This window comes from Lagenorhynchus albirostris, chromosome X, assembly GCF_949774975.1.
Source record: "Lagenorhynchus albirostris chromosome X, mLagAlb1.1, whole genome shotgun sequence".
Taxonomy (NCBI): Eukaryota; Metazoa; Chordata; class Mammalia; order Artiodactyla; family Delphinidae; genus Lagenorhynchus; species Lagenorhynchus albirostris.
In genome coordinates, this window is record NC_083116.1 from 48182447 (window position 1) to 48205556 (window position 23110).

The window sequence follows — 23110 nt, forward strand, 5'->3', positions numbered from 1 at the left end:
GTGGAGGATGGTGACTACATGCTGACCACAAGCCCACAGAACCCAGACTGTTGGAACCAGAAGGCTGATGATTAAGATTCCTGAAACACTACCCTGTTACCTCACCATCAACCAATCAGAAGAAAGTCATGCCCCTGGCAACCCTACCCTAAATGTTGCTTTAAATACGCTTCCCTGAAAACCATCTGGCAATTTGCATTTTCTGAGCAAGAGCCACTTGTACTCCTTGCTTGCTGCCTGCAGTAAACACTGTACTTTCCTTCACCACAACCCTATGTCAGTTAATTGGCTTTGCTGCATGGTGGACGAGCAGACACAAATGTGGTTTCGTAACACTAGTCCTTCCTGAGTAACAGCCCGCAGAGTCACAAGCAAATATAAGTTCCTGATGTGATGTCCCCAGCAGCCCACATGAGCAAGTCTCCCCCACCTCCCAGGGCCTTCCCCTAGTGTATCCGTAGATAAGACCCCTGAAGGGCTTGACAACCTCCCCCCGACATGCTCTTTTTGGTTTGAATTGACCAATCTGGCCTTAGCCCAGGAACCCCAAAGCAGTCCACCCATGGACCCTAACAAAGGCATGTGCCCCAGGTCTTGCCCTCTCCCTCTGCCTGCACCCAGCCTTAACCTCCCCATGGGGCCCCTGGAGGCCTGCTTTGTACTTCCTCCAGATCTTGAGGGTAAGAAACTTCCCTTTTGCTGAACTGGCCTGGGGCTCTACTTAACAAATGTTAATTTAACGAAGCCACAGCAATACCTTTTAAATCAATGCATAGAATAAATGGGTCCAGTCAAACGGATCCTTCTTCAAACATTTTTGTTACTTGGTTTCCAGGCCAGTACAGTTTTCTGGTTTCCTCCTACCACACTACCTGTATCTTTTATTTCTACAGTTCTTTTGTTAAAATTCTTCTCATCTTCCTAACTTCTCAATGGTGGAGTAGCCCAGACCTTAGTCCTTGGACCTCTCTTCTCTGTCTGTACTCTCTAGGTAATCTTATATAGTCTAATGGCTTTAAATACCATCTATGTGCTGACGGTTCCTAAATTTTTATCTCCAGTCTGGATCTTTCCCTATAGTTTAGGCTCAATTATTCAAACATTCTAGGCTTTGCATCTCCACTTGGATGCCTAATAGTGTCTCAAACTGAACATCTTGAAGCCAAACTTTTGATTCACCACTGCTACAACCTCCCTTCTACCTCATCCAGTCTTCCTCATCTCTGTAACCATCATTCTTCCTCTTTTCAATCCTCAAATGGCTTTCCATCATACATCAAGGTCTTCCATGATTTTACCTTCACTACCCTTTCTCCCTCCCTCATTGCAAAACAGCCACACTAGCCTTCTTACTATTCCTTGTGGAGGGAAGAAAGTTTTGTCACGCCAAAATATCTCTCTGGCATCTGGATTATTTTGAGCTGAAAACAATCAAGACCCAAAAGACTCAGGAAGAACCTCTGACCTTCCCCCTAACTGCCTTTAGAATGTAGATAGAGGATGTGTTCCAGGCAGGGAGATATCACCATAGATAACTATAGTATGAAGTAGGTGTGTAGACAGGGAGAAACCTAGCAGAGTCTGCTTGTTAAAATTCCTCTCTATGCCCCACTGTCTCTGCATAGACCAGCAAAGATTTGTTTGCCAAACATTTGCTTTTCCATCTCTATGTCAATTGCCTTCCTCCCCTTTGAAGTCCTAAACCACTACCCTCAACATCCTCTTTTGTCTTTAGCTGAAGATGGTATTTAAGGGTGAGGGTCTCGGTCATTTTGGAGAGTTACTCAGTTTTCCTGGGTCTCTCCCATGAATACATGTTACTAGACTTTTGATTGATTTTCTCCTGTTAATCTGTCTCATGTTAATTTAATTCTTAGGCCAGCCAGAATAAATTAGAAGGGTAGAAGAAAATGTCCTCAGCCTGACACATGCTTCAAGCACACTCATGTTCACACTTTAGAGCCTTAGAACACTAGTTGTCCCCTCTGCATGGAAAGCTCTTCCCTCAGTTATTCACACAAATCATCTCCTCACTTGATTCAAATCTCTGTTTAAATGTCACTCCCTCAAGAGGGGTCCCTCCCTGACGAATTTATCTTTTAAAAAAAGCAACACTATCATTCTTAATCCTTTTGCCCATCTTATTTTTCTTATCACTTATTACTGTCTGGTATTATACTATGAATTTTGTTTTTTGACCATCTACTGCACCAGATTATATGCTCAAAGATTGATATATATATATTTTTAAGTTTCTCATCACTGAAAACAACAGAGCTTGGCATATAGTAGGTATTTGATACATATTTGCTGAATGAACAGATGAATTTGTTATCAGTAAAAACACTGTTATAGCATTATACTATGAATACTGGTAAAATGAATCAGGGAGCAAATTAATTCAACATTTACGCATTTAATGTTTGAGTGGAACAAGGATGGATATACTACACTGGATTGAGAATATAAGAACATTTTAGAGCGGAAAGGGACATTTGATATTATCTAATACAATCCCTTTGTACTTAAAATGTATTTAATTGCATAACTTGGAATTATCATTTCATTTCCCTGATTTTCTGGGTTCAGGCTAATTTATTGAAAGCTGATACTTTTATTTCCTCTAAATAAAATGAGGATTAAAACACTTTATTTTTAAAAATATTAAGATTTAAATGCAAAGCAATGATTTACAGAAGAGGAAAATAGGTAAAAATCATTCATAAGTCCAAAGAGTTTTGGATCAATATTAGTATTATTAACCTAAGCACATCTTGGCATTTTATGTTATGAAAAAGATAAATAACAACATATAAAATATGTGCAGAAAAACAGTGAGGCAATATGTCTCATTTGTAGTGTGACAATGTGTATTTGAGTTAACATAATCTTCTTTTAATTAACATATCAATAATGTTAATCTCATTACTCTTTTGGTATTTCACACACAGGCGCATGCACACACATATACATGCACGTGCACACACACCAGACACAAATCAAAAGAATTGTCAGGTTTTTATAAACTTGTAATTAAAAGATATGACATTACAATCCAAACTAGATCTTTTGGTATTTAAAAAAACATCATTTTAACACCTAAACTTCCTGTAGGCAGCAAGGTTTCTTCTGTAAGACTAACCCATGGCAGCTGAATTTCATTTTTATTTGAAAAGACTGATCCAGTGTTTTTATAGCTCTCGATTAAGCTGTTTGAATAAAAAAAGCAAATGTTGAAAATGGAAACCATTGTAGTTAAGCTCTATGTAAACAAGTAATGGGAAAATCTCTGGTGGTCTGACAGTTCGGTTTGGATAAATATCTAAATCTATTGGAACCTCTTTAGCTAAAAATTTCCAGCTCCCACAAGGTTAGTAGAGCTTTAGGTTTTCCAGTGAATCTGACATAGCTTTTCAAAAATGCTTTTCAAAAACACTCACATTCAATCCTTAACCAATAGTAAAAGCAACTTGGGGGAAAAAAGTTAAAAGATCTTAAAACATAAAATGTCTTCAGTATTTGGTTCCATTTGAGAGATTTCTAACTCTCCAACTTTAAAACTCCACTAGAAGTACAAATCCAGTAAGACCATGGACAAGAAAACAGATGAATTAGAATTTCAATGAACCAAATCATCATCAAGCTACCAAACTGTCGAATATTTTTAACACCTATAGATAAACAGGCAGAAGTAAAGATTCATCTTCACCTCTTCCCTGACTTCTTATCCATCCTTCACATCTCAGCTGAAGCATCACCTTCTCAAGAGAGATCTCCCTAACTAGGTTGCTGACTGGTATGGCATTATAAATCTCTTCCATGTCACCTGCCATGGTTGCTTGTCCATCTCTTCCATCAGACTAAAACCTCCCTGAGGCTATGTCATGTCTTTTTTGCTCACCACTGTATTCCAAGTATCTAACACAATGCCTGGCACATAGCGAAAATCACTAGGTAAATATTTGTGGAATGAATAACTCCTCATAAACATCGACTAGGTGCAAGACTTAATATAACAGCTTTCATTATGGAACATTTCAGAGGAGACAGGGGAAGATAAAAGAGCTTTTTAAACTGTAAAATACTATACAAATATAAGTTGTTATTGCTGTATTACGAATCCAAGCTACAGGACAGTTAAATTGAAGGTAAAAAAAAAATCCATCTGCCCCATCAGACACACACAAACACAATCTTTCTAATACTGGAAACAATTCTGATTTTAGTCCTTACTTGGATCAATAGCTGGCAGGTAGCGAGTACCACCTCATTCAAGCAAATGCCATGTGGTGGTTGGAAACAGGGAAAGGAGAAGTAAAGTTATTTGCCTTTCAGCCCTTTACAACCCACCAAATACTGTTCAACCTCTTCAGACCACTATTCTTGACCTTTTGGTATTTGATTTTTTATTCGTTTTCATAGTTGTAACTCTCACTACTTTGAGCCAATCATGTATATTTGATATTCTTTCAACACACTTTTGATCTTTACAGATTGAGTCTTTGCTTGTGTCTGGTCTGTAACTCTCCATAAAACCTTCCCCTAAGTTTTCAGTCAGAAGTGATCTGAAATCAGAAATGGTCTGAATTACTAAGATGATGTATGTGAACATGCTACACAGACTGGAAACCTCTATGAATGTACTAGGATTTATTATTTTATAGAACAATTTCCCCATTTTATATTGCATTTATCATACCCACATTGTCTTACAACTGTTTGGGTATATTGTTGATTCTGTTTATAAACTTATATGTTCTGAAATGAAAGGTCCATGTTTTACTCATTTTTATATACCTCATTGTTCACAAGGCATATTCAGGCATTAAAGAATGACAATACACATGTGGGGAAAAGGGAGATACAATCTTTTGTGTACAAAAGGGAGAGTAGAGGGCAAACTCTCTGGGTAAATTTTGTATTGATATCTGAATTTTTAGACAGATATGTTAAATAAACTAACACATATGCTCATCATATGGTATCTCAATTCCTATAACTAATTATTTTTAACATGAAATATGAATTTAAGCTATTTAATTCTATAATATAGGAATCACTGAACAAAATAAAGTTTAGTAATAAAAAATCCTGTTTGTAAATACAATAAGGCCTATAATGTTTAGTTGATCACTTCAAATCTTAAATTCTGACTCTCCTTCCATCCAATCCTAGAATATCTGCATACAGTCCAGTATGGGTGAGTTCTTGAAATGCAAAATCATTTTCATATTTATCGAATCAGACATAGTTAATGAGGGGCTTTGGGGGGTTTGTTTGAATAGACATTAAATGAATTTCAAAGTCAAACAGAATATGAGAGGATCTAACAAAATATTTTTAACTACTGTCTCTACAAAATACTCCAACATCCTTGAAATGTCAGCAGAGAGTAAATCATGCATTCACTCATTCACCAGACATGTATTGAGGCCTACTGTGTGCCAGGCACTGGGAGTACAAAAGATGATCAACACAAAACCAACACAGTAAACTTCCTGCACACGGAGAGCTAATGTTGTAGCAGGAGTTGAGTCTTATCTCCTCTATGAAGCTGCTCCAAACCCCACAACCTTCCCTACTTGGTGAATTTTTAATGCATTTAAAACCAATGTTGTGACCAATCAGGACCCTATGGGGCCTTCCTGGGACAGGACCCCACCCCCACCCCCCCACTGGCAATGTCCTCTGCCTGCCTCTTGTTTCTAGAAAAGCTGTAAGTTTCCCAGGCCTCCCCTGAGTCACAAAAGCCTGGCTCAAGAATGAATGATTGGGGGGTGTGTGTGATGAATTGGGGGATTGGGATTGACATATATACACAAATATGTATAAAATAGATAACTAATAAGAACCTGCTGTATAAAAATATAAATTAAATTAAAAGAAAAAAAAAGAATGAATGATTGAAAGGATGTGACCATGCAGCAACAAAAACAGCAATTGAGCCAGGAGAACTGGTAAGAATTTAAACAGTGAATCAGTCATATGGCAGTCACAGACTCTTTAGTTCCTCCCTTAAATATATAGATAACAGTATCTGATGTACATTTCCTGAGTTGTTTTTCAGATGTTAAAACCATCATCAAATGGAAGCGGTTAACTACTAGATGACCATAAGCACACAGCCCCCAGACCTACTGGAGCCTGAGGATTGATAATGTTAACCCCTGTGACACCATCCTGTTACCTCACCATCAACCAATAAGAGAATTGTGCACGAGCTGATCACAAACCCTGCAACTCCCCTCCCTCACCTTGCCTTTAAAAATGCTTTCCTGAAACCCATTGCAGAGTTCGGGTTTTTTGAGCATTAGCTGTCCCGACTCCTTGTCTGTTCCTTTACCACAACCCAGGGTCAGTAGATTGGCTTTATTGCATGTGGGCAAGTGGATCCAAGTTGGGTTTGGTAACAATGTCACACAATTAAACTTTATGAAACACCACCATTTGAGTGCCTTATTTCTTATACACATGCTCTTAAGTAAATGTTAGGCTTCCTTAGAGCAAAGAACATTTTGTACTTCATTTTTATGCTTCAGTCCCATGGTACTTAGTATGGTGCTAGGTTCTGCAGTAGCTGCTTAATGAGTAGATGTTGATTGACTGATAAAAACATGGAAAGAAACTTATTTTTGAACCTAGAGAAATTGTTGGTACAGTCAGTTCTTAATTATCTGCGTTGAGGGAGATAGTTGATGCAAAACAAAGACTAATATACAAGTCATTTCCATTTGGCTTTGGAATGCATTTCCATAATTAACTTTTCATTTGGGTCTATTGCTTGGCTAGAGAATACATTTCCAACAAAATAATAAAGTCACCACATTAATTTCCAACTGTGGTCAAAGCTGGAATGCTGTCTCACTATAGACGAAAGAGGGGAAGAAATATTGAAAAGGCCTATTGCATTTTTAGTCTGCACTATACTCATTTACTATGAAATGAGCTTGGATTGTTTGTTGCTATCTTCTCTCTATCACTTTTATCTCCCTGACTACATGCCTTCTTGAAAGCAGGAAACATACCTGCATCTTACTTTATACGTGTCCTAACATTTAGAATATCACCTTTCATGGAGTATACAAGTATCTTCAAATTCTATTAGTTGCTTCTTTCTCTCTTATACCTAAGTGAAAAATGTAGGGATTTGTTTAATCCCAAACATCTGGATACTCCTAGAATAATGAAGTACAAGCCTCCTGCTTCTTCCATAGGCACTTACTACATGAATGTATCTTTTTTCTTTCAGTCTTAAAAAAAAAAATGAAAACAACAACAACAAAAAACCAACTTAGATAAAATGAAGTTGGACAAAAGCAGACTGTGGTTGTTTACAAAGAATATTTTCCTTGGGGGAAATAATTTATCTCCCATTTGTGAGGTTTAGAGCAGAATGACCAATGGCACCTTGTATGTTATTTCTTCATTTTACAAAGCATGTTCAAAGTCATTACTATACCTAGTCCTAATAAAAACATATGTGAGGTGGGCAAGGGAAGTATTTTCATTTCAGTTTTACAAATGAGGAAACAGAGTGTCTTTCCTACGTTTGCAAAGACCAAGGCTAACACTTAGGTCTATTGATACTCATCCACATGTCTTTTCATTCAAATGGATTAATAAAAATGCTTTGCATTTGTACAGAACATTAAAGTTCAAAAGTACTTTTATATATATGAGGCAAATAAAGTGGACAGAGTACTTCTCAACAGTGTGCAAAATGCAATTGGATCTCTTTAGGTTTTGAGTCAGGACCATAATACAGAAATCTGGAGATGAGTAATCAGTGTTGCCATGCACAAAGTCGATAATGCCTTAGCTGATATAAAAAAGCCACTTACTGTTTGCTTTTGATAAGGTAAAGAGGAGTTGGTACCTTCACCCCTTGGAACCATTTTCAACTAAGTTACTCATGACTTTTCTTACCCAGACAACATCAACTGGTGACTAGGTCATATTCTCCTTTTCACTAATGATCTTGGGAAAGCTTTTCTATAGTTTCTTTTTAAATTTTTCATTCATTTTCAATTCTCACCACTGTTGAGTGCCTTAGCTTTAAATGAGTAGATGAGATGTAATCCTCTCAAATTTATTGTAATTTTAAATGCTTGTCTTATGAGGTATGTGTGGATATGTATGTGTATGGATATATATATCCATCACTAAGATTCAACTGAAAAATTTCAGTGATGTTTTTTATGTATTTCTTTCCATTTCTAACTTCAGTAATGAATTGGGACAATGTAGTAGGTAATTATCCTATTTTACCTTTGCAACACAAAGGACAGTATCATTACATGTTTATTAAACATATTGACTTGCTTTCTTGCATTTTTTTGTTTTCACTTCCCATACCTCAAAGTTTAAAACCAGAAGAAAGGAACAGGGAACGTTCAAGGAAAAGCTAAGTTTACTTGCTATAATTTTCAAAAGTTATATCTCAGAGAGCCTAACTAGAAATAATTGAACAGACATCTAATATAGAAAAAGACACTGATGTATTTACCTACATTTCTCAAATAATACCTGATTGAGATTTTGCTGCAAGAGTATATTTACTGACTAGTTATACTAACGTCACCATCATTGCCTATAAACTGTGTGTATTTAACATACAGTGCGTGCCTTCAATAATTGAAAATAAAAGAGTTTTAGTAAATTTGAAATCAAAGCAAAAGGAAACAAACTCATATTCATTGCTACAATATCCAATTTAAGCTCTTGTGAATACCAAAATGGCTTTAAATCATATCTCTATCTATGTATAGATACATGTATATGCTACATGTTTTCTAGTATACATGCATACACAAAACCATAACCACATTGGGTCATTTAGTTTTTCAAACTTCTTTTTTTACATCATTTCTACTCAGTATGAATAAATCCCATAGAAAGGTTTTTAGTCTCTTAAAACTTAGCTTCTGGTAGGAATGCGAATTTGTAAGGTTGAGGGTACATTAACTCTTTCAGATGACTTATGTCCCGTTTTATGTTCTGAAAAAGATGATTTCTCAGATGAGTCTCTAGTGGCCTGAAAGGGTTTATGTACCCTTTAACCAAGCAGTATGCTCTTCTCTCACCATTAGTATCATGCACAAAATGTCCATCAATTCCCTAAACAAAGTTTGAAAAATGGAGCTCATGGTAATTTCAGGCTGAAGTTCAAACAAGCAAGACTCTTCAAATAAAAAACTTTTGAACTGACTGATCTGAAAAACCATATGCTCCATTGAGACAGTTTCTTAGAATGTGATTTCCAAGAGCCAAAGAGATAATTCTTAATACCTGCATTTAAAATTAAAACATATAAAGGAATAACAGTGGAAACATGTTATATCCCTTTCTTTTGTCAAACTGAAGTTATGCCAGCATCACAAGCTAATGTTTTCTATTTACTTGCCAGAATGTTGTTTTACATTAATCATTATGCAATGACCTCTAACATATTAAATAAACATTTATTAAGACAACTTTCTGTAAAGCATTGTGCTAGGCTTGTTGTACTCAAAAGATTTTATAACCCAGTGTTCAAAACACACATGCACATAAGCAGAGTACAGGCAAGTCAGCGAGTACAATAATCAAAACATTAAAATGTTATAAGAACACAGGGGACAAGGAAATTATTTTTGATTGCTATGATTAAGGAAGACTTTATGGAAGACATGAGCAGCTAATTTTTAAATTAGTTTACAAACCTTCCAAAAAGAATTTTTTTTTTCTTCTGAAGCAACACATTATTTCACAGTGAACAAATGTGGAATTCATCTCAGATTTACAAAGCTTTCTGACCCTAGAGGCAGCACAATACCATGGTTACAAGCACAAGGCTTGGAGACTGAAGGACCAAGACTTACTTGAATTCTGGCCCTCATTAACCAGACTTGTAACATACATGATCTCACACATGTGTTTGAACCTTTGAACCTCTATAGCCTCAATTCTCACATATTTGAAATGGGGTTAATCATAGTACTTCCCCTATAGTATTGCATTGGAGATCACTTGAGATTATACAGACACCTATATATTCTTAGCACTGTGACAGGCACATGACATTCACTAAACAGTTGCTATTATTACTATTATATTATCATTTTTATTTTTATTATTATAGATGATCATACCTTCTACTGCAAATCACTGCACAAATAATGGAAGTTAAAAAAAAAAGAAAATTTGCTTTCACTGCAGAGGACCTGGGTTCAATCCCTGGTTGGGGAACTAAGATCCTACAAAGCATGCACAGTGGCCAAAAAAAAAAAAAAATCTTCCAATACCATTATGAAGAGTGTATATTTCAAAGAATGCTAACAATCTTCCTTTTTTAAAAAAGCAATATTTTCCCCCATGTGATTTTCAAAAACAATTTGCTTTTCAATGTATGCATTTTCTCTATTACTGCTCCCATATGCTCACTGTCTCTTTTCTTCCTTCCCTTTCCTTTCCTTTCCTTCTTTCTCCTCCTTCCCTCCCTTCCTTCCTTCTTTCCCTTTCCTCCTTTCCTTTCCTTTCCTTTCCTTCTTTCCTCTTCCTCCCTCCCTCCTTCCTTCCTTCTTTCCCTTTCCTTTCCTTTCCTTCTTTGTCCTCCCTCCCTCCCTTCCTTCCTTCCTTCAATCCTGGACCCTCTCCCCTTGAGCAGTCTCATTTAAAAATGTTTTGCTTTGAACTTCCTAATTTTCTGAGTTTGAGACCAGCAGGCAATTAAAGGTAATGAGAGAGAGTCCGAGCCACTAAACTTCCCTCCAGTCTAACCTAAACCTCTCGATTTTTCAGCAGCTAGAAAACAGCCTGGATTAGTACATTCGTACCAGAGAGGAAAAAAAACCCCAAAAACAAAAAAAACTTGCTCTTGAGGTTTCTGTTTTGTTTTTGTTTTGTCTATTTTTTATATGGCATGTTCTCAAAGGTGATTAATATTACTGAGGTTGAACACTAACCCTGTGAGTTTTTCATCTTTTCAAAAATTATTCACTTAATAAAGAATAGTGGGAGAAAAATCAACGTAATTGCAGTACAGTAGAGACCCCGAATCTGTTCTGAATTGTCTGGTCAGGGCAATGTGCTTCCTCCAGGAACTTGATTTTTAACCACTTCAAATGACTCTCCCTCCCACTATGAGAAACTCCCAGGTGTTGATAGTTAGCTACAGGGTGTTAATGTCATTAACTTTCTGTCAGCTCCTTTTGTCAATGTGTTAATGGTGCCCCTGCTGCTCAGTCCTCCCTGCCCTCCAGTTGGTGAGATGATTTAGCCAGCAGTCAATCAAAAAGCTAAGCTGATTTGCAGCAATAGACAGCTCTGCCACTGACAAAATCTATGTAAGTAAATGTAAGAAATTTGTCAACAGGATATAAGCAGTAAGGTCAACACTGTGGATAACATGTTTTGTAGACAGTTTAAGATGTTAAGAATGGACCACAACGCATATTCTAAAGTCTAAGAAGCCCTCTTTTAAGAATGTTTTTTCCTGTTGGAAAAAGTAAGGAGCAGTAAGTAAAAGTGATGCTTAGATTTAAAAGAAAGAAAGAAAAACTGTTTCATAGTCACATGATTGGTCAAAAGACAAAAGCTGAAAAAATCAGAATCCACATATAATGTCAAGTCCATGAGAACAAGCCTCAGGGAATTCCCTGGTGGTCCAGTGGTTAGGACTCCTCATTTTCACTGCCTAGGGCCCAGGTTCAATTCCTGGTCAAGGAACTAGGATCCCACAAGCTGCGTGGTGTGGCCAAAACAAAACAAAACAAAACAAGAATGAGCCTCAGGATTGGCACGCAGACCACTCACAGTGTTCCCTCTCACCCTTCCTTAGCACGGGTTATTTTTCTAAACTTTGAAACTGGATGTGATTTTGAACCTCACCCTACCAATTTTTGCAATAGGTGCCAAACACAGACAGAGACTACAGAATTCCTGGTAACCTTAAAAGATAAAAAGAGGTGACCCCTCGAAATTAATGAATTTAAAACAATGGGCCTATGACAAATAACTTTATGGGTTGTTATCCTGAGACAATTTGAGCTCACTACAACAACAAAGGGACAACTGTGATCAATTTCATCACCAGATATGGAAAATACTCTTCATTTAATGAATAGGACCATTTTTTAAAAGCTCAAGTATGTAAAATTAGGCAGTGTCTGATACATAGTAAACATTCAATTAACGAGTGAATATTATCATCATTTTTATAACTTACCAAAAAAGGAATATAGATTCTATTTGAATTCACTGTACAAACAATTGAACTTAAAACTTCCCCAATATTATTATGATGAGCATACTGGCATGAAGAATACAAAGAACTTTGCTTTTAAAAAAAATCAGAATAATAGCAAATTCCCACACATGGTATCCAGATTTTTGAACCATGTGTGTTTCAATATATATGGTGCTATTGTATCCATTATAGACCATCCCCTTTCATCCTAGAACCTCTCTACTATGATTTATGAGAGAATTTTCTCCATTTCTCCCTGTTTTGTAGTCTTACAAAATTAATATTGCTTATTTTACTCTTTCCATTTTTTTTTTTTTTTTGAGTTGGAACAAGCAACCAGTTTGGGGTAGAGAAAGGGAAGCAGAGGTGACAAGCTTCATTCAAAAGCCACTGACTATTGCTTAGGAGGCAGGAAATAGCCTGGGCCACTCCATTCATAGGAGAGGTATCATTCTCTTTTCTTTGGTTTATTTTTTTGACATTTACTTTTAAAAGGTGTGGATTATCTTTTCTAAAACTGATTACACTTTACATGCTCTGAAAAGGTGATTCAATGTGACTCAAGTTCCTGTGAAAATTTATATGAAGAAAAGTTTTATAACTACAAGCACAGCCTACTACTCTTTCAACAATATCCCCTTTGATGTGTTAAGTCAAAGTAGGATCTTGGACCAGATGATCTCCATTGTCTCTATAGCTATAATATTCTGTGATTCAATATACACTTACTGAGCGCCTTCATGTTGCTAGGTGCTGTGCATTGGGATGGGCATATAGAAATTAACACACTAGACCTGATCTTGGTCACTGGGCCAGCAAGACAGAGAAGTAGGTAAATGCCAGACTGTCAGCAACTTGTGGTCAAATCTTCTATCTCATGCACTGTTGAATTTCCATGGCCTGTCAATGCCGTGCATATTATGAGTTCAATCAATACTGTGAAAGAGTAAGGGTGAACATAGGATGCTATGGGACTTAGCCCAACCTGGAGATTTGGTGAAGATTCAACCTGAATATTCACTTGCCTTTGGCCATCATGCCACTGCTGCTAACTATAGCACTGATGCCCTTCTGAAAGCCCAGAGGAGTGTCACTGCTATTCAGTTTTTGAACTCACAGTCCTTATAGAGAGATTACTGTTTAAGTAGGTAAGGTTACTTTCAAGGGGAAACTACCCCCATACTTGTGCCCATAGTTATTCAATTTAAAAGGCCAGTGCCTGAAGCAAAAGAATTTATTGGCAGGGGACAGAAACATTGGAAAGATCATCCAGTACAAAGAATCCTATACTAGAAATAGGATCATGGCTCTAATTTTAAAACAGAATCAAGTATCCCACAAGAAAATATCCCTCTCTTTTGGAATTGCCAGAAGAGTAGAAAAAACATTAAGAAGGCACCAGAATTCATATATCATAGGATGATTAAACATTTTGTTTGCCATTTTCTAGAAGATACAAACTCTCACTTGGTGCCCAAAGAGTCTCCCGAAGCAAGAATAATTTGAGCCACAGTTCTATCACTGTAATTTATTAATTTGGAGTTTTTAGACAACTCAACACAATAGTCTAACTTTTTCTCTAAAATAAATTGCTGTGTATTTTATTTTGCTTTTTAAAATATGATATGCAAAGTAACAGCCCCATACATTTTAATACAGTTTTCAATCCCCTTGTGGACAAACAGTCACGCTTTAGTGTCACTTAAATGAAGAATAACCATTCATCTGTAACATACAGATACAGAAGGCTCTGGATTTTCATTTTAAAGCACTTAATTACCTGCATAAAGAGAGAACTAAAATAGAGTCCAGGCCAAGTTCATGAGGGTTTGAAATTACTTTTCTTTTTCTAAATGAGCAACAAAGACCCCTCAATGTTGTATGCTGTCGTGTGGCCACAAGCCAACTGTAGAAGAAAATGTTAAAAAGGACAAGGGAATCAGGAATTAAATTCAAGTATGTGAGGCAAGAATCAAAATCAAAAGTTGAAAAATGTAGGTGGTGCTTCCAGCCACAGGACAATATAACAAATTTGAAAGAAAAATCTAATCAGCAACAAAGTTAAATCTTCACATTAAATATCCTGATGTGGACAGGTATGTAATCCAAGGTTATTTTTGAGTATTTCCTGCCTCCAGTCACCCACAAACTTATGTTCCCAATATTCCTATTTCTATAACTACTCACCATCACTAAAGGACCACACAAAATACAGTATTAATTCATGAACCAAAGAGTGAAAATAAAAATTGTTTTTCACATAAACCTAAATTGCCATTCTCAAGTAATTCAAGCTCAGGACCATAACTTCCAAGTTGGGCAGGAAAGAAAGCATATCAGAGAAGAAAAAGGCAATAGATTTAACCTTGAAACAAGGTGACTGCCATATAGTTGTTGAAGGAATTTACTTATTATCAGATAAAGAATTTACAGTATTTATTCCCTCTTGAGGTATAAAATGGTGAATCAATCTGCAGTTCAAGATATTTATTTAAACCCAGAAGAGTAGGATATGGCTTTAACTTTTGAAAACCAAAATAGAAAAAAAAAAAAATCAGCTCTAATGTAGTTTATCTTTAGACAACAGATTTAACATTAAACAATTCAAGCTAAATATCATTTCTCAAGTTTTCCTTTCATATATTTCTGTAATTTATATGAATATACAATATGTAAAATAGGGATTTAAAAGCATTTAGGTAGCAGGCAATGCCTAACGTTATACAGATAGCTATTACAATTTACTTAAATACATAATCTACTGATCAATTAATCTATCTGTCCATGCATGCATCCATTTTTTTCTTCATAACCTTTCAGTCTACTGATACCAGTTATCCTCTGATTGCCCTTGAAAATGCACATATCGCCTCAGAAAATACCTGCACACACACACACAAAGAAAAAAACCTCTGAGCAAAAAAAATTCTTCTGTTGATCATTTCCTTAAACAATAAGGAGATTCTTTGTTCTGTTTTAGGTCACATCAAGCCTCAAAAGACTTACCTTGCATATCTTGTGGGCCTTCAAATGAAATTTGTCTTTGAGAAATGGCATTTTTTCTTATATAATTGTTCCCTTGCCTACTCTACGATTCAAAACGTCATGAACTAAAATTTATGCTGGTAATATAAAAACAGCCTATATACAAATTCATCCAAACTGTGAATAGAATGGTAAGTTTAGAACTAACCACAAGGTAAATAGGTATATGGACAGACAGACAGACAAACACACACACAGAAACTAACAAATAAACAAAATGCTTAAATAAATAAAGGATATCGTCAGCTTTTCCACAAACTTATCACGTTGATTTTCTGTTTTGGGAAATAGCTTGATGTCACGTTCCAGATGAACAATTTGTTGTTCCATTGCTGCAAGGTTGCTCTTGAGAATTTGAGCTGAAACTAAAGAACAACGTGCAAAGTGTTTAGAACATTTCTTTTACAACTAAAAGAAAACAGTATCATTTCAAGTATTTTTTTAATGTGGAGAATAGTTCCATGAACTCAACTCACATTTTTCTGAATTACTACTCATAAAAATTCTACTCTCCATGAAATAAGTGAAAATGTGTAATATAATATACCAAATCATCATGTTTAATATGGCAACGCCATCATTTTATTCAGCCATTAGCTCAAATGAATCCATTTCTATTTAAATTTATTGATGGAATTCCTAATATTTCATTCTTTAAAATCTAATTTGAAGATTAAAGAGAAACTAACATTCAAAGAGATCCTATCTTATTAATGCGTGATGTTGGCTATATAAATGATTTAAAGTTAAATTACATAAAAGGATCAAATATTTTTCCCTTGTTGAAAGATCCTGATTTTTATAAACTAATATCTATGGTAAAAGTTCCTGACTTTAGTACTTTTCATACTCATAGAGAAATGATAAATAACTGTTGATACAGAGAATTTAGAGCAAACCAGAGCAAACGTGTGTGCATACACACCCACAAAGCTTCAGTGAGCCCTCAAACACTATCGTTAGTTGCTTTAATTACCCCTAACATTCTCTGCACTTTTCTTTTTCTCTCCTCATTGACAACAAATAATCTTAAGTATTGTATTCAAACTACTCTTAAATACATGCACACTTTCCAGATCTCTCACGATGCTTTCTTTTCACAGAGGTACTTTTTTTTTAAGCTTACACTAGTTTATAGATACCCTATTACTCTATGACCGCCAACTATGTATGAAGACACTTCTATCAATATCAACGGCATTTGGCAGGGTTCTAGTTGAAAAGGCAAGGTAACTACTAGAAGTTGATAGGTAGCCCGTGACACTGATTTTTTTTTTTTTTTTTTTTTTTTTTTTTTTTTTTGCGGTACGCGGGCCTCTCACTGTTGTGGCCTCTCCCGTTGCGGAGCACAGGCTCCGGACGCGCAGGCTCAGCGGCCATGGCTCACGCGCCCAGCCACTCCGCGGCATGTGGGATCTTCCTGGACCGGGGCACGAACCCGTGTCCCCTGCATCGGCAGGCGGACTCTCAACCACTGCGCCACCAGGGAAGCCCCCGTGACATTGATTTTTAAATCCAGGTCTCTGAAACAGTTCTTTTCATTAAAGGACCATGAAACAGAAATAGCATAATATTACAATTCTTTTTTTTTAAAGTAAATTTCAGTCTCATTCAGAGGCATATCAGAATTACAATGAAAAATTCAAGAGACTAACAAAAATCAATCCCCTGGCAAATTTCAGCCAAAGTCTTCTGATACAAATTCATCACACTGACACGTACACCTTTATAACTCAATGAGGAGAAATCGCTTAAATATACCTGGAAGTTCAAGAGACTGAAAATCAAACACCAACACTAAAGACAAATTATTATTTTTTTTCCTATTACTCTGTCAGTTCAAATAGCTATGTCCAATTTAGTTCCATTTGTTTAGATCTGACAAGCTTGGAAATTATTCTTTATCGGAGAAGTCGAAGAGAGTTTTGCCCTGCCATAAATGTGCTAATGGCTCAGCAATCATTGCTTGCTTTATTTAAAGGACGAGTTTGCTGTGGAGGTAACCATTCTCTCTGACTTTAAAGCTGAACTTTTTCTCTTGGGTTTTTCCAGGAGATGCTTGCTAATTATTCAAAGGGTTTCTCCTTTCCCACTTGCTTGACTGAAAAACTGAAGATATGAAGTTGACAAGTTGTTTATGTCATATAGGCTACACAGAAGAAATAAACTCATGACAACTTTCTGCAATAAACAAAATGTGCCCATAGGCGAGGTTTAAGTCACAATAGTAATCCTCCTGCGAAAAGCAATAGTAATTCCAGTAGTAAAAAAGGGGGTGATCATGAGGATCCTTCTGATTGTTCAACAGAGTAATAACAGCCTAATCAAGTTGCTATGCACACAAAAGTCTAGATAACTCAAATAACGAGACATTCTTTTTAATCCACTAAAATTGCTTTTACCCTAAAGTTGAATTTTGAATAAAACAATGTTTTCTAGACATCTGTCCTCCTCAGTTCCACCTGTCAAATCCTTAGTCCTCTGTAAATCCCTCTAGAGCTCTAGTCCAAATTCTCTACCATTTAGAGACACTTCTATTTGTTTAAGTGATCTTCCACACACCACCTTCTGCTTTAAGTGAGAATTTTTTTTCATTTTTCGTATATAGAGTCTCTGCTATAAAACCTCCTGCTACTTAATGGTAAGATCCCTACCTAGTACTTGGCTTTTCCCTCAGTACTTATCACACATGGTACTCAATAAATGTTTGTTGAATGAATATGTATATTTAAAGAAATTTTGATTCAGATTTAAATGTTTTCCCACTTCTGCAACTGGATGCGCATGTAGAAGTTAGATACAACCGAAGTGATTGGAAGTTAGCATATCAATTATTATGTGAGTATGAAAGGAAGCAGGAAGTTGAAGGAGATGCTTAGACAAAGGGGAAAGTGAGAAACAGAGATAAGGAAGAGAAGTAAGGGACACCTTTTCTTTTTTTCAGCTTCTCTAGTCTCCCTCTCTAATAATTTATTAACATTATGAATGAACGAAAGAAAATAAAGTACTGGAGATGTAAGAAACCAAGGATGTTAGCCCACATGCAAACTTATGGCTGCATTAAAAGTGCCCTGCACTTTGTTTAACGCTTTGTTGCCACCATTTTGAAAGTCTTAGTGATTTTTAAAATGGGGCTCTGCAATTTAATTTTGCACTAGGTCCCCCTAAACATGTAGTCAGTCCTGGTCTCCATGTAAGACAAATAAAGCAACTCCAACTTGGAAGAGTTGGTTAAAAGGGCTGGGAATTTCACCTGCTGGCTCCTTCTCATTTCTTATTCTTTCACTGGTGGAATTCTATTTCAGGGGGTGTTAATCTACGGTGTTGCATAAACTAGACCCACAACAGGGGTTTCACTCTATCCCTAAGTGGCTTACTTCATTTTTGACAGTTGATATAATTAGAAAAATTTTATTTGCTTATAATCGAAACCAGCCTACTTGAACTCTTCTTACCCATTAGTCCTCATTTTGCCTTAAATCAACACTGCTCAAGTCTACACCCTATTTTACAGGAAAGGTGTCACTTGCATCTTCTTAATCTGCCCAGCTTACAAACACCTGGTTCCTTCAACTAGTCCTCCTAAGGTATAAGGGTTAGTCATTACTTATGCTTCTAAGTAATAACTAACATTTACTGAGTACTTACTATGTGCTAGATATTATTTTAATTAGTTTTATGTATTAACTCTCACAAAAACTCTATGAGGTATATACTACTCTCAAGAAGGGGTATCATATGAGCTAAATGATGTCTTGTCAGGAAATTGTAAATGTAAAGCAGTGTCTCTACTTCTGGAAGGCCAACAACTTGAAATAAAATCTGGGAAAGGAGGTGGGAGGATAGATAAATTAGGAGGTTGGGATTAACATATACACACTACTATATATAAAATAGATCACCAACAAGGACCTACTGTATAGCACAGGGAACTATACTCAGTATCTTGTAATAACCTATAAGGGAAAAGAACCTGAAAAAGTATATATGTGTGTGTGTGTGTGTGTGTGTGTGTGTGTGTGTGTGTGTGTGTGTGTGTGTGTGTAACTGAATCGCTGTGCTCTACACCTGAAACTAACACGATATTGTAAATCAACTATACTTCAATTAAAATTTTTTTTAAAATCTGTACTCATTGTCACAAGGGTATGCCACCTATACTTGGGGACAGGAGTCAGGGTCGACCTAGATTCTAACCTCTACCATATTCACTAATAGTTGGGTTACTTTGAGCCAGTCGCTTAGCCTCTCTGGGTCTTCATTTCCCAATTTGAAAAATAAAGATAATAATACCTTCCTTAAATGGTAGCCATTCAAGTTAAATAATTTGATTAATATAAAGTTTCTATCATTATAACAAGTACATAATAGGTAATCTATAAATATTCGTTTCATATTCTACTATCCTTCCCACTATATTCTACCAACAGACAAATTCCTACTGTAAACGTGCCACCGAAAACTAAACAACAATTTAGATGTAATCTGAACAAAAAAAGCAGTCATTCCTTACCTGATACCTCACTGCGGCCTGATTTAATATCGGTCTTCTTTCTAATCACAGGAACTAAACTTAGATTGGGTTCTCTGTTTGTAGGTTTTACAGGGTACGTGGAATTTTACGTCTGGGAGGCAGTGACAGTTATACTAATGAACAGCCAATTTGTTAGAGATACTAGCAAGTTCCAAATTTAAAGAATATTTCTGGGGAGCTCCCTGGTGGCTCAGTGGTCGAGAGTCTGCCTGCCGATGCAGGGGACACGGGTTCGTGCCCCGGTCCGGGAAGATCCCACATGCCACGGAGCGGCTGGGCCCGTGAGCCATGGCCGCTGAGCCTGCGCGTCCGGAGCCTGTGCTCCACGGCGGGAGAGGTCACAGCAGTGAGAGGCCTGCGTACCGCAAAAAAGAATATTTCTGGAAATTAAAATCTGTGCAGTAGTATTTCTTTGGAGACATTTACAAGTTAGTTACTTTGATTTTCTAGACATGTCTAAACCATAAGAAATTTTTTGTAAGTGTTATAAAGAATTAACATGTGTTTACCTGCCTGATTATTTGCCTTGAATACATTTGTTTTAATCTTAAGAGTTAGGAGACAATTTGATTATGTAACTAGTTAGATCCTAGCCTACATTTCTTCTAATATGTCTTCAGGGTGTGTGTGTGCGTGCGTGTGTGTGTGTGTGAGAGAGGGAGAGAAAGAAAGACAGAAATACATATATATATATATATATATATATATATATATATATTTACTGGAGGTGGTAGGGAGATGTAGGGCAGCTGGAGTTCCAAAAACATTTAAACACCAGAGTAGGTTAGAAATGCTTGTCTACTGCATAGCCCCCACCTCAGGGTTTATTTTTGTGCCTGTCATTATATTAGTTCACTAATATAAATTAAGGAGCCTTTAGTGACAGGGCAAACATTTTCTATCTGAGTAAATTTCCACTACAAGCATTTTCAATGACTGATTAGTCAGTCTGGTGGCACTTTAAATTTTTCACTAATTTCATTTTTTACATCTGCTACTGAATCTGAATTATAACACTAAAAAATTAAATTATAGCTATCAGGTTCTTTATTATAGCTTGCTTTCTTATACTCCATAAATAACCTTTTAAGCTCAGTACACTCTCTTGAGTTATACGTAGGGAGAAACCTTCTCCACGAATCTTATTTATCTGCTTACTTCAGTTGAAAAATATACATATATACATATAGTGCTTCTTTGCTGGCTTCAAGCAAATATATGAGAGTGGCCTGATCTTCATTCAAAACACTTGAAATGACAGACTTGCTCTAATTCATAATTTGAAGAAAAGTAAAGTGTAAGAAAAATATTTTAAGTGAGATTTTTATATGGAAGGACTCTTCAATTACATAGTACCTAAGAGAACTGATATGCATTTAAGGAAAAAAAAATCACAATACTCTGGTGACATTCTCTAGACCATGTGCAGAATGTGTAATTTTATGTAAATATAAAAGCTTTTCCAGCAACTTGAGGAATTTTTTCTCTGAATTAAATGTTTCTATTAATTTTACCCATTGACAAAGTAACCCAGCACTTCTTGACATCTTTGCTCTAAGAAAGGCCAGGTAACAATTTACTCTTGCAAGTCTCTATGTGAATAGGCCCCAACCTGATTATAAGCACCCTGTAATTTTCTTTAACTGACTTTATTTAGTTGAAGAATTACTGTCAGCCGAACGGCATAACATTAAAGTGACTCATCCAGAAAGCACATGTATAAAAGAAAAGGACATTACAAGCAGCCCAAACAATAGGCACAGCTGTATTCTTTCTCAAGTACATTTATAAGTTAATAGTTTCGTTTTATATGACTGCTATACATGAAAATGAAGCAAATGTGTTTATACAATAACAATAGCAAAGGCTCAGTCAGCACTGTGGGCTTCTCAGGCCTTTAAAGAAAATAAGTGATAAATGGCACCCAAATAAGAAATTCCTCTAATTAAAAAAAAAAATCTGTTAGAGAATGACTCATTCTTAGGAGAAAAAAAAATTGTTAAAAAGTCACCTTAACAGAAAACACAACTTAACTAGAGTCCTTACTAAATGAAATTTAAAAATGTATGTCCTCAATGTGTGTTCACAAGAGCCATTCATCACTTGCCCCTGGAACATGTGCCTTTGGTATAAGGTGCAGTTTTTCTCAATTGGATCCATAATAGGGCCTGAACTGATGCTGAGAGCAGAGGGACATCCATAACAAAACATGAAAACTACTTTATAAACCATATACATGTTTAACTCGAAAAACTAAGTATGTTTCACTGTCTGGGTTCATACATTTGTACGAGATCTCAGCCTGTAAACCTCAGTCTGAATGCATTTTTTTAAAAAGAAAGAAGTGGAGCCTTCTAACAAAAAGAAAAGACAAAACAAACAAACAACCTTGCTAATAACTATGGAAGGTATGGTGAAAGGATAGCCGGGGTAAAGGAGGAGAGAAGAAAAGTTTAAAACCCTCTGAATCATGATTTGCAACCCAAAATTCTGTAGCCTGACCACCGACCCACTAGCACTGGACAGCCAAGCTACCTGTGAAGCATTGAGTTCTTTCACCTGCTGTCTCTTCTCCAATTGTTATTCTGCCTGCAGCAAATAGTATGTGTGAGTTTTTAAATCAAAGACTAAAAAAGAAACTAAAATCTCTTACTCTTGTTGACAGTCTTAGCTCAAGGCCAGGATTGGGAAGAACAGGTGCAAGCCGAAGCTTCTATAAAGCAATGCTAGATGTAGTCTTGTTGGAATAGTTTGTTCTCATTATGAAGAATCTTTTTTAAAGCTCATTTGTTTTTCTTATAGTAAAAGATCTCTCACTCACCCACATCTCAAACTGGAATAACTTTAATGGGTCAAGTCATGTCTTTATTTTTTTATTTATTTATTTTTTTTGCAGTACGCGGGCCTCTCACTGCTGTGGCCTCTCCCGTTGCGGAGCACAGGCTACGGACGCACAGGCTCAGCGGCCATGGCTCACGGGCCCAGCCGCTCCACGGCATGTGCGATCTTCCCGGACCGGGGCACGAACCCGTGTCCCCTGCATCGGCAGGCGGACTCTCAACCACTGCGCCACCAGGGAAGCCCCCAAGTCATGTCTTTATTGAGTTGAGGCTGGGCTATACTGACTTGTCCTCCCTTGGAGATTTTATGTAAGTGGCTGGAATGGTATTCTCCTTAGCAAAAAAGCTTGCCAGAACCTTCAGATATTGATAAATCCTTTATGGCAATCCTATATTAAAGTCTTCACTTGTCAAGTCTATGTAATGCATTCTTCTTTTGCTTGTAATCAGAACACAAGTGGTAAA

The 23110-nt window shown here is 36.5% G+C and overlaps 1 protein-coding gene across 1 annotated transcript in view; it reads right to left on the reverse strand.

Moving 5' to 3' along the window:
* The window catches only part of DIAPH2 (diaphanous related formin 2), a 786790-nt gene that overhangs the window by 194643 nt on the left and 569037 nt on the right, over window positions 1-23110 (reverse strand). Inside the window, exon 24 of the mRNA XM_060138052.1 lies at window positions 15512-15636. Coding sequence (XP_059994035.1) covers window positions 15512-15636 — 125 coding nt within the window. The remainder of the gene's footprint in view (window positions 1-15511; window positions 15637-23110) is intronic.